The 13,135-nt window shown below is 41.6% G+C and overlaps 1 protein-coding gene across 1 annotated transcript in view; it reads left to right on the plus strand.

The window, feature by feature from the left end:
• LOC111657927 (metabotropic glutamate receptor 4-like) overlaps window positions 1-13,135 on the plus strand; it is a gene marked incomplete at its 3' end in the record, with an annotated part of 150,464 nt that overhangs the window by 27,055 nt on the left and 110,274 nt on the right. Inside the window, exon 2 of the mRNA XM_087175152.1 lies at window positions 2,467-3,519. Coding sequence (XP_087031278.1) covers window positions 2,956-3,519 — 564 coding nt within the window. The remainder of the gene's footprint in view (window positions 1-2,466; window positions 3,520-13,135) is intronic.

A 13,135-nucleotide genomic window follows, 5' to 3' on the forward strand; every position in this document is an offset into this window, starting at 1 on the left:
AGAAAAAAATGAAATGAAAAGTGTTAAATGAGCCACAGCATTGAATCTGCATTACAAGCAGCATATTACAGCCGAGTTCTAGAAATAAGCCGTACACTGGGAACATTGATAACATGTAACCTGATTTCACTGAATATGCTAATACTGCACGTTTCGATTGGGTTACTACATCACTATATGTCGTGTTGCATAAAACTCTTGAGAGGTGGTCTGCACCAACCCCAGTGCTTGATTAAAGTGGGATTCACAGGTTTCAACAGAGTGATGGTGGTTTCTGAAATGATTTATTCAAAGGGTACAGGCAGCCCACCCTGAATGCACTGAGATCTTCCAGATTACAGAATGAATTACCCAGATCGTGGCCAAAGAGGAAACACTATAAGATACTCATCTGGAACAAGGCAAAACAAGCTGATTAACATGATAATGCTTGATGTAATCTTGTGAAGTGTAAGATCCTTTTCTTTCAATTGCACGCAAGATACTCCTTCAGATTGGCTGGCTGCTCTTTTCAGTCTGATGGAGACATGAGCTGTCTCCCCACCAGCTCCTCTTTGCACAAACATGAAGTTTGATGACATCTGTCTTGAAATCCGCAGTGTTGTAGGACAGTTTTGTATTTGAATTCTTCAGTGTTTAGAGCTGTGTGTTCTTTTTGCCTATCTATACCACAGTGTTTTGGCAGCAGCAGCAGCAGCTCTCTCTGCCTCTGCCTCAGTGTTTGCTTTGATTTTTTTTAGATATGCTGGTGCTTGGGTTTGTATGTGGTTACAGGAGCTAAGGTTGAGTTGGCTGGTTCTCCTGTTGTCATCAGCTGTGCAGCAGTGAAAGTGGACCTGCAGTGAATCAACTCTGAAAAATTACTTCTCACTCAGTAGGAGATAGTTGGGTGTATTCAAAGGACCTTGTCACTTCCAATATGGTCTCAATGAATCTCAGCCATTGCCGATCCAAGGCTTCAACCCACTCCTCTGGAAAACCAATGTCTACAGCCCTATTCTGTGACTGTGTGTCGCTAGATTGTTCCTTCAGAGCCTATTACAGCTCCAGGAATGAACAGGGTGTAGATATATACATATACAAGATGGCTTGTAGTGGCAAATTTGTGTGTCTGTCTCGCAGGTGTGTGTGTGTGTGTGTGTGTGTGTGTGTGTCTCTGTGTCTGTGTGTGTGTGTCAGACGAAGGAAAAAAAGACAAAGGTGGGAATGATAATGTGTAGATGTGCATCACAGTATGGAACTAAGAATCTCAGAATCCAGCTTTAAATCTGCGTTGTGTACCTAGCGAGCTTGTTTACAACATTTAAATCTGCACAAAATCTGCATCTAATAACCTTCACAGCGGTGAAACAATAAACTCAAACCACATCAAAACAGATTTAGCTAGGCACAACTTGTATCACAGAGCTGAGAATAAGGTTTTAGACTTAAGGTTATGGTTGTATTGGAGCTCTGCTTCTATACGTGCTCAGGATGTGTAAAATAAGACAATAAAAATATTATTCTTCTAATCCCTTTGTGGCAGGCGGCAGTGATCTGGACGATGTTTGAACAATCAAGAGTCCACTTGCTTAATGCAGTGATTTCTTAAGGTGGATATTTTTCTTCTTGCCTACTTTGGATATAAAAGCTGCTTTCCATCTGTAATAGCATTATTACCATTTTGCTCTCATTTCTCAGGCCCTACCCGCGTTGGTTTGTTGTACTTCCCTACCCTGGCGGGCACAGACTAAGACATGCCTTAGAGACTCAAAGACCCACATATGAATTCTATTATAATATATATAATTGATTTTGCCTCTAGTAAGAAGAAATACCTCGGTAATGTTGGAGCGGTCCACTTTGCCCAAAGAGATATTACCTTTATCCTATAGCTTATTCAGTCCTTTTGAACTCGCCTTTAAACCCTAAATGTCTCTAATGATTTGACAGGCCTTGAAGAAATATTTAATGTGGCAGCAACGGTGATACATTTTCTGGAAAATAATAATTTCATAGCCACACGGAACAGCAACCTAGTGAGACCCACAGTGCCAACAACAGCACAGTCTTGTTACTGGGACCATAAAAAAGTTTTTCAATTTGTCTGTTTCATGTAAAATCAATATAAGAAATAGGACGTGGAACATTCGAAAAAATGTCAAAGTATTGTGATAGAGGCCGAGTGGGTGCACCGACTAGGTGGAAAGGTGAGAATGAAGCACGTGGGATGTGACTCTCAGCCCAATCAACCTTGAGAGTCCATGGCAACCTTTTGTATTCAAAGGTAGACGTAGGAAGACTGTATAAGAGAGAGAAATGAGTTTGGAAGCAGAACTGTCTCTTCATTCCGCATAACGCTGCAGTAAAAAGGTTAAGCAAAAAAAGAAAGAGCTATTGAAATGCTCATACCAATACAAATCCATTTGCTTTTTTTCTGTTTTCTCTGTCCACTGTCTCACTACTCTTCTCTTTTTCATCTTGTAGGAATTCGCTGTGAAGCCTGTGGACCTAAGCAGGCCTGAGGGCTCTGACATATACCAAATCCCTGCCCAGGGGAACAGGGGAGATTAAAAACTTCTGATTGAGGTGGAGAGGAAAGAGACACAGAGAGAGGGAGGGGGAGACGGAGAGAAAAAGCTTATCGTTCACCTTTGTTCTTCCTAATGCCCCAAGTGAAGGATCTCCATAGGCAAAGGCTGTGAATAACAGCAGACACAAGAGCAGCTGCCCACCACTGTGGTCAGATGATGGAGTGAGGGAGTGTAAGAGGAGAAGAGAACAGAATTACACCCTGTGAAAGAGCCAAGCTCATATTCTACATTAATTGAATGCCGGGGAGAGAGGAGAGACATGAGCGAAAGCCTTTTCTGTGCCAACTGCTTCAAGAGGTTTTGCAATTAACCCTCTGGCCATCATAAAATAATACCTGGCTTCTGTTGTTTTTCGATTGCTGGGTTCGGTTGCACGGTGCGGATGTGCGCTCAGGCTGTGGTCATGTTTCAACCCCTGGTGTGTAGACCGGATCGGACCGGCTGTCAGCGAAACAGCCTGTTCCTGCCGCTGCTGCTGCTGCTTCTCTACAGCTCCCTCAAGGCCGCTCAGGCTGCCAAGCCCAAAGGGCCAGGACACACACATTTGAACTCCATCCGCATAGACGGGGATATCTCCTTAGGTGGGCTCTTCCCGGTACACGCCAGGGGCCACGATGGCAAGCCGTGTGGGGAGCTGAAGAAGGAGAAGGGCATACACAGACTGGAGGCCATGCTCTTTGCCCTTGACCGCATCAATAATGACAATAATCTGCTGCCTAACATCACACTGGGAGCGCGTATCCTGGACACCTGTTCCAGGGACACTCACGCCTTGGAGCAGTCGCTCACCTTCGTGCAGGCTCTGATCGAGAAGGACGGGTCGGACGTCAAGTGCCTGGGTGGGGGAGCGCCCATCATCACCAAGCCTGAGAGGGTGGTGGGCGTCATTGGCGCCTCCTCCAGCTCCGTCTCTATCATGGTGGCGAACATACTGCGCCTGTTTAAGGTAAGACATCTGCACCATATCTCTAACAGGAGCTGTGCTTGCTGGGAATACTGTATGAAAGTGAAAACTAGGATTTTTGTGATTTTGCTTTATTGATCCTCCTTATATATTTGTTTGAATAATTGATAACGCGACTGATAAACAGCATGAGCTGCTGAACAGTGCGGGGGAACAATACATGTAAGATGTGTGGTGCCACACTATGGACACTTTCATAACTTTAGAGAGGAGATCCCTTGGTAAATCTCATCACTCTGACTATTGCCCTGGAGGGGTTGGTTGCTAAGCAGTGAGAGGTATTGCCTGTCACAATACAGAAGTGATTAATAGGGCACTACTTTATTTCATTTTTACCCCACAGCCTTTCTTCCAATCAGTTTGCTGTTTACATCTTCTTATACTATGGAAAAAATATGTTCCGTTCATGGACATTTGGACATTTGATGAATTATTAACCACATATTTTATTTTCTATCCAGCCAGCTATGGCAAGCCTAATAGCTCTTTCTACATTACTGGAGGCTTGATTGCTATATTTAAGGCTCAGCTCGCTGCAAAATAATACACCTTTCTTTGACTTTAGGAGGAATTACTTTTTATTAAGTGCTGTCGTGTGCCTGAGATTGTTTCACAGACAATTACACAGTTTAGCACGGATGTAACTCCCATCACTTTCAGTGGGACTGGCAAGGTAGTGGCTTATTTAAATTCTGTCTTAATTAGAATGAGGGATTCTTCAGCAGATAACACTCAGACTTCAAAACCAACTTCAAAATGTATTTCAGATCCTCTGTGTTAAAAAGCTGACTATAATCCTGACTCCAAAGTTTTCCTTCACCTTGATCTCGCATGAAAATTCTTGTCTAATTCAGGCAATATTCCCTTGTCTCTTGCTTCAAAGCACTGCGAGGTCAGATCGTGGCTGGGTCACAAAACTATCCCTGCAGCCGAGTCAGTTTCCTCAGCAGGCCAGGTGTTTACTGTCATGGAATCGGGTTTTAACCTTATTGACTACTCTCTGGATTCTGATAGGGCTGCCCCCCTAAACGTTAGTGATTCAAATCCTTAGCTGAGGAGCCGCAGATTTGAAGCTCTTCTTGTCAAAGCATCTGCCGTAACAGTGCAGCCGTCTACAAAGACCTCAAAATTCTAGAGACATTAACGTAATGGAAATAGAGAAGCGTGATGATACAGCTGAAACGCTTGTTTGATTACTCAATCAAAATTAAAATAATCGTAAATTCTAAACATCCCATGGTTACATCTTCTCTGTCTTATGTTGAAAATAAACTCAAAAACATGTTTGCACAAAACCAAGATGTCTTGGAAATTGAGATGGACATTTTCACAATTTTTTGACATTTTATGGACCGATAAATTGATCGAGAAAATAATTGGCTCATTGAACAGTAATGAAAATAATCCTTGGTTGTGGCCACAGGTGGTGGAAACTGAAGGCAGAGCGGCGCCATGCGTGCCCTGTTTTTTCGCCCTCGTTTGTGCTCGCCCTCTCTCTGATGCCAAGTGCTAGACTACCACTGAACCAGACCAGACCGAACTGTGGCACCACTTCCTCTACCTACTCTACAACACGCTCAGCACGCTCCACAGTGCGGTTAGATATTATTACCGAGCCATGATTAGGACGCCCTTTTTGTTTCACAGCGCAAATCTGGTGTGATGTGAGTGAAACCAGTAAAATGTGAGTCTTGAGGTAAAACGTGAGACTTCACATGTAGGCTGTTAAACTGTAGGACTTTAGTGTGGGGTGGCTGCTCTGTAGGTGTGCTGCACTGTAGCATAAATGGGTGGATGCCATGACTACCATAGCATTAGTCACAATTTTAGGTGAGGTATATTGATTGTTGAATATTAGATAACAAAAAGCAGCAAACATCTCACTAAAATAATAGAATAAAAGAATGAAATATCAGCTAAAATTGGTGAGTTGATTATGAAAACTCAGCTGTAAGAGCAACCCCAGGTGAGGTGTGAGGTGAGGTGTTGCTTAGTTTAACTAATGCACAAAAAAGCATAGAAAACTAACACTCCAGTACAGCAGCCTGCAGCCTGTGTATGATTTGATAATCTTCATGGTGATTGAGAGAGAGAGAGAGAGAGAGAGAGAGAGAGAGAGAGAGAGAGTTGGATATATATGCAGCTTGTCGAGTGAACCCAGTGTGACAGAGGACACACCTACGCACACACGCACACACACACACACACACACACACACACACACACACACACATACACATACACACACACACACACACACACACACAGGCTAAAGTTTTGTGCATCATGCATGTGTTCTAATGTATGTATGTGAGTCTTTTCTTTAGCTTGTGCATGTGTCTATACCTGGGTGTGCGCTGCATATACCTGTGTGTTGATAAAAACATCGCTGAGAATGCAAAGCCATGTGTGTATGATCTCTCTGTTCCTTCCTGTCTCCCGCGCATAAAATATGCGTATATGCGCGCTCACACAGGTAAGAGACGGTGTGGGCCACAGTAATGAGCATCTCCAGTAGCGTGTTCTTGATCCCACCCTCACATGGAAGCCTCAAATCCTTCGTCATTAGCACAGTGCTCACTCTCTCTTCATTAATGCACGTAAGTGGTGTCCTTGCATATTTAATTTGGATTTCTCTGATCTCTTTTTCTCTTTATCCTCAGTGTGTACAGTATATTAGCATCCCCCTTTTCTACCTTCTTTCCTTTTTTTTTTTTTTTTTTAACATTCAGACATCTGGAGGTTAAGACAGCAGCTCCAGTCAGATGGCAGGGTGAGCAGATCAACAAAGTGAGATTTTGTCAGTTCATTCTCATTTACTATCACTTTGGCTTCTGAGTCACACTATTGAAAATCAAACACTTTGCAAGGCAGGTCACCAATCAATCAACATCCACTCTAATTGAATAACAGTCATTACAACAATCAAAAAAGAGAGTAAGCTCTTGACATGATGTAAAGCAGTCTGGTCAGTTATATAGATTAAACAGTAAACCTTTAATGGAGAGTGGTGTGTGGTCATTTAGACAGGGTCTTGAGTTATAGCTTCCCAGGGATCCACTGGTCAGCCAGATGCCAGCTGGTTCCCCTGGTCCTGATGGAGCTGCTGATGGCCCCGGAAGGTTTTAACTTTATGTCCGTCTCATAACACGCCCTGCGCCAGCAAGACATTTGCTGCATGATCTAGCATGCAGAGAGAAGAGGGACAACCATGTCTACTTGCACTGCGGCGAGACATAAATGTTTGCTTTAAATGGAGGCGATGCATGCGCACGAGTACCAACTCAGCATACTGATGAAGACAGGCAGACTCTTAGGCGTGTAGACATGCGCATTACTGTATGCTTGTACAGCCACACACACAAACACAGTATCCACAACTGCACCACTCAGACACATAACATGTATATAAACACTTGGCACAAGCATACACAAAAGCAATCGAGCACATTTGCACGAAAAGCCACTTTAAACCCAGCGGCAGCAGCAGCAGCAGCAGCAGCGGCAGCCACCCTGGTGTAGTTAGCAGGTTTAAAGAAAGTGTTTCCTCAGCACTCAGCTGCATACAGATGTGGTCCGGAGCAGCTTGATGAATATTTTACTCCAACCTTATGTAACAGTAACACAGGGACCAGGAGCTTCAGCTCAAGAACATTTTAGTGTGGTTCACTGTGAAATGGGAGCTGCTGTGACAAGCAGTTGGGGAAAAGATAATTCATGATCACAGACGAGCTATGTCAGATGATTACATTATTCATTTGCGGAGCAGATGCGCTCATAAAGTTGACACACATCACCTACAACACAGTTTCTACTACCAGGTCTATCCCTCTCAATTACGTGTGTTTATCTCTGCAGTGGGTCCTGACAGGGATTTCCTTTTCACCTCAGCTGTAGCAAAAGTTTGGCTCCTGTTCAGGGAAAAGTTATGTTATAAATTTCATTTTTATTTCATTCCGTGTTGCACATGAGTAGTACGATGGAGAGCCAGCGACCCAGGAATAAGAAGCTCACAGCGTTCTGGCCTTTTAATGCTCGCTGGAAAGCATTTTGCTGGCTCCTTGTTCTGACATTACTGCTGGCTGGACAAACCATCTCACATTCACTGAAGTGGCCAGTATTAGTAGTAAAGGGACCACCGAAGAGAAAAAAAACATCCATTTAGAGGAGGAAAAGTAGAAAATGATTTTTCATGCAAGAGCACGCCGGCCCTCCAGCATCCCACTCATTCTGACATTTTCCCGTAGACTTAAGTTCATGCTCTTGCTTCTACGTTTCACACTGGAGGCACAGAAGCTGACCTACTGAGTTATTGTTTATGCACCTGCACATTGTGTGGGGAATCTTATCAACCATCTTGTAACCACAAATCGCCTACCTGGGATTTTTATAAAAGTCTCAGAAGCAAATAAAAACAAATCATTAATACCTACTTGATCATTTCCCAACCTTTGATCCAGGCTTGTGCTGTTATGACGTTTCTCTTGCATGGCACTGCTGAAATGAATCTTAGGCAGTTTAATTGGTCTGAACGCTCAAACTGTCCGCAGAAAAGTAAAGCGAATAATATATAGTGCCGGATAAACCCCATAGATATGAATTGCTGACATCTCTGAGCCTTTTTTTTTTTTTTTTTCTCATGAATTCCTGTGGGATTTTTGTACATGATAACATTGCTGGTTAAAGCTGGTAAATAATGAACGTGAAAGTGAATAATACGTTTTTAGGCAGATTAGAATTGACGTCTGTACTATATTTCTATCTAAAACAATGAATTGAGACATGTCACATTAAAGAAGCGATTCATGGTGTAATTTTTTTATTTTGCAAACATAAATTTGCACATTTTGCATATAAAAAGGACATATTTCAAACACCCTTTTATAAAAAGAAATCAAATTCAGAGTCTGAAGTTGCTAATGTTTGCTTTTACAGCTATATTTGCTATTCCTGTGACTCATTTCTGAGTGCGTAAGTGTGTTTTTGGGACATGACAGCTTGTAAAGTAAAAGCTATCAGTGTCGATCTCGTCTAAAGCATATGCATATAGCAGAAATGCAGCCACACAGCAAACTGTGAGGAGGATGGCAGATTTCATTAGCAGTTGACAGCCTCTTTCATGATTCCTTGAATGAGCGAGCTGATCCATTCTGCAGCTGTTTTGTGGTCAGAGCTCTGCCACATCCCTCTCTCCCAGAGGTGCTCACCATCTGCTTTGTTGCAACCTCTTTTAGCAAGTTAATGGTTATTTCCCCCCAGTTGATCCTCTACTCCTGTAAACATTTTAGCTTCAGACCAGTTGATAAAAATCAGTCCATGTTAGATTGGTTTGATCAGTCACCGTACCACAACACTTCAGACATTTCTTCTTCTCTCTTCGGCGACAGAAAATGTAATCTATCAAATCTATAAAATTTAATTGTTCTGTTTTTTTTTTTTTTGTATTAATTTAGATTTTGGCCAGAGTTAGATCAGAGCTAAAAAAAAAAAAGAGACTCGTGAATGTGACTATGAACTGTTTTCTATTTCTGGTCATGTTTTCTTTGTATGTATGAGGGGATTTTCAGTTTGACAGTCCTTGAAATCTAGCATGAGTAGTTTTATTTTATAGAGCGTTTACTCATTTTCTTTACACTGAGTTTCATCACTGCTTGACTGAAAATTAGTTACCCTGTTTATTGTGTTTCATCACTGCGGTTTGCCCACACTTTTTAAAAAAGACTGGAGCGACCTGATAAATAGCAGAGGCGGTAATATGCTTTCTTTTATGGCAGTCAATCCTCCAGTACATTTCTTTTAATTTTAACCCCCGTTATGGCCCTCATATGGTGAGTTCTTAAAACAAGGGGAGGAAAAAACTGGTTTATGTCAAGAAATTTCATGCTTCATCTCATCTTGTTCTGATGGTTTTATATGCCTATAAACCTTCCAGTGACACAGTAGAATGACGGCCCCGTGTCACAATTGATTTAGCTGCTCATTTGGGGGAATGACAGCTAAATCAAGATAAACTAGTATCAGCCCATCGAGGCATCTCGCTACAGCCAAACCCACTCATTCAGTGAGCCAGTGACGATACGATTTTCCACACTGACTGCGTCATCGTGGAGCCATGAAAGTTTGTTTTCTTCCTCGCCGTTGATTCGCTTCATTTTCATGCAACAAGGTGACGGGTTTAAACTTGAGTCTGAAATGCTGTGAAATCAATAAGTTATATACTATATAGTTCGTGCAGTTTTGTGCTGCTGCTGCAGATATACGTTACAGTGACAAGTTTCAGTACAAGCACACTTCCATTGAGGAAATTTATTAGAAAGGCGAGTGGACTGTATCATTATTACATCAAAAAGGGAAGCAGCAGCACAAATGGAAAGATTGTACAGGGCATTGTTACTTTGTAATTTTAAAATGAGAGCCATTTTGGCTGGAGTAGTGCAAGTCATTGTGGGAGCTGCAGATAATAATCCTGCTCGGTTCAGGGAGGTGATATTTTTCCATTTTCTGTATTTTCCTATGCCATGGTTCCCCACCCCACCCTCCTCTGCCCTCTCTGTCCTCCAACTACTCCATTAACAAAATGCTGACTGTTTGATTGTTCAGCTACTAAGCCAACATTTTCTTTCTCGCTTTTTCTGATATTTAACATTCAGTTTTGATATAGTTGTGCCTCACTTTTTGATTTTGATCACTCAGAAATTATTACACGCTCTGCAACTGGTTGTTCTTCTGACCAGGGGCTTCAGCATCATCCATGTCATTTCATTCTGCTCATGCACACGCTGCCAGCACCTACAGTGCAAGGCTCTGTCTCTCTCAACATATGAGAGGAGCATTTTGTGAAAAGTGTTTTTTTTTGTTGTTGTTTTTTTTCCCTGATGCGACCAAATCCTAAATCAGACTCCCACCCACCCAAAATTTCAGCTTTTAACATAATGATGATAGCTCTGCTGCTGAGCCATTTTTCTGGAGGTCTTGCTGTATGAAGGCAGTGGGTAGTTCAATAGCATTTATTGGCATTGGCTGTTGATTCATGTCCATGTTTAAATCAGTCGAAGCAATGTCTTCTTGCGACCCTTGTCACCAACCAGTTATGACCAGATCACAACTGGACTATAACCAGTTCATAGTCCAGGAGTCAGATGCATGAAACTCAGTAGATTCACATCTAAAACTGTGTGTATGCACAAAGACAGAAATCTGCACACACATCCTTTTGCTCAGATATATGAAGCTGCATTGTGCATATGGTTGTGTTTTATAAATCTCAGTCATTTCCACTCGCATTTTGACATAAGTGGATGTAGGAAATGCCTTAAACATCTTGTATGCATATTGATATATTACGTCAGCCCGCTCCACCACTTGTTAGACCTGTCACTGAGAAGAGTGGCAAAGAGAGAAAGTACAGTTTCAATGAAGTAGCTGTCATTACGCAAGACTGTGGCTAATCATAGGGCCAGTGCCAGTAATTCATCACATGTATGTGTGAGCCGTTATCCCAGGGATATGTCAACCATCATCATCGTTAAGTGTCAGAAAGATGATCAATAATGAATTTACAGGGCTTGAAACAAACTTTACAGTGTGCTTCACAATGCAGGATAAAATGAAAAGATCATTAATATAGGAAAGTTATGGCTCAAATACAAATAGAAAGATGGATAGAAAAATCAATGACTCAGTGATCATATAAGATTAAGTTTATAAGTGCGCCTTTGACATTTGACATAACTCTGTGTAGACTGCCAATTTCACTGATTATGTTATTTATTTTTGCAAACGTACATCGTTTTTACTCGAAGGTTCCCGTTTCTTATGTTGCATTTTATGTCCAGCTCATCATTCCACCTGCACCTATCCTCTTGAGCAGTAATTAAAACGATCCTGTAAGGAAAGGTTAGAAGAAAGTCTGAAAAGAGAAATTGTTATTTTGGGGCTCCTCAAATTCATCTTGTGACTGCTTGTCAGCGTGCCGACCGCCTGGTTGAGAACCACTGTTTCAGATTGCTCGGTTTCTTTCCTGCCCTGCGCTTCAGGTTCATTTAGATTGTCAGTGCAAACAACAGCCTGTCACAGAAACTTAACTCCAAACAGTGCAACATTGATTTGCGGTGCACTTGTTTGCTAAGTGATATCAAGTCTTACTGAAGAGGCTACTTGTAGCTTATGGATCTGATGTCATACAATGTACAACTCCAACAACGGTTTCTTTAGAGGCAGCAAATCTCCCCTGGAAGGATGGACATATTTTAGTCCTGTTCACCAGTGAAGACCAAACACCTTTTGATAAATATGAGCATAAAGTTAAGCTATTTGTAAGTTTTGTAATTGCTACATAGCTAACGTTAGCATTAACAACTGTTTACTTACAGTCTAGAAGAAATGTTGCGAGTTCAGAAAGCTTCATTCCTCTACTCAGCAACAGCTGTCTCCAGCAGTGTAAAGCAATGCCAATATTTACTCTCGTGTCTCACTCCTTTTCTTCGATGAAGTTAGCGAGCTAACCAGCTAGCCCCCGCTCGTCTCGTCACTTTGGGATCCAATCTGCCCTGAAGATGTGGTGCTGCTCAGAGAGCGTATTATAACCTCTTGTCTTAGAACATAAAAATGGCTGAAGTGTTTTCAAGATACAATCACCCCCATTTGCTCGTGGCAAGAAACCTCTTTCTGTGGCAGAGAAAACTAAAAACATAAAGCCCCTTTAAATCAGAAATGAATTTGATTATGTGCCACCACACAAACACTGCACCACCACATAAAAACATGATGTTATAGTTTACGAATGTTGAGTACAATCCTCATTCAAAAAAAATAAAAATTTTTAATTCAGGTTTTAAAAAGTAACATGCCAGCTACTTTGCTTTGACGTAATGAATGAACTGATTAAATAAAATCCAAGTGCTATCTCTTCACTCAGCACCCACACCATCTCGCACTTGGACACTATCTTTATTATTGCTTTTCCTCTTCTTTTATTTTGCTGCTACATGAGTAAGTGTTGATTCATGGTGACTCATTTTTTCTGAAAACGATAAGTTCTGACAACAACAACTGTAGGAATATATGACAAAGACATCTTGAGGTTTCACAGACTTGAAAGATTGGAAGTGATTTTAAATTCTTTTTAAATAAGGAGTAACTCCTGATTACGTTTCTTGTGATCCTTCATGAAGTGCTTTCTTTCTTTTTTTCACTCTGTTTGTCATGCTTGAGTGGAGGAGACAAATTACAGGAGGCAGGTGCTGGCCTCTTCCGTAGGATTTGTTTGGTGTATGTTGTACATTCCCGTATAATTATATTGTTTTGCTCTATAATTATATTTTGCCTTAGTTGTGATCTCATCTCACCAAATACAAGCGACCGATTGTCCATGCAAATCCGACGTAACAACATTTGTGTGTCTTCGAGAGTTGACAAACATCCATCCAGAATCTAGATCCATCTGTCCGTTTTCCTCACACGCCAGAGAGTCTTGTGTTTGTCTGTGCTGTGTGTGGGTGGCAGGCTTTGAACACATATGTGCATGTGTGTCTTGCGGGCTGTTTGTTTACATATTTAATTGTGTATATCTGTTCAGTTACTTGAAATTTCCTCCTGT

Source organism: Seriola lalandi, unplaced genomic scaffold (genome assembly GCF_002814215.2).
Source record: "Seriola lalandi dorsalis isolate HSWRI2012SDOR001 ecotype SW California unplaced genomic scaffold, Sedor1 jcf7180002054420, whole genome shotgun sequence".
Classification (NCBI taxonomy): Eukaryota; Metazoa; Chordata; class Actinopteri; order Carangiformes; family Carangidae; genus Seriola; species Seriola lalandi.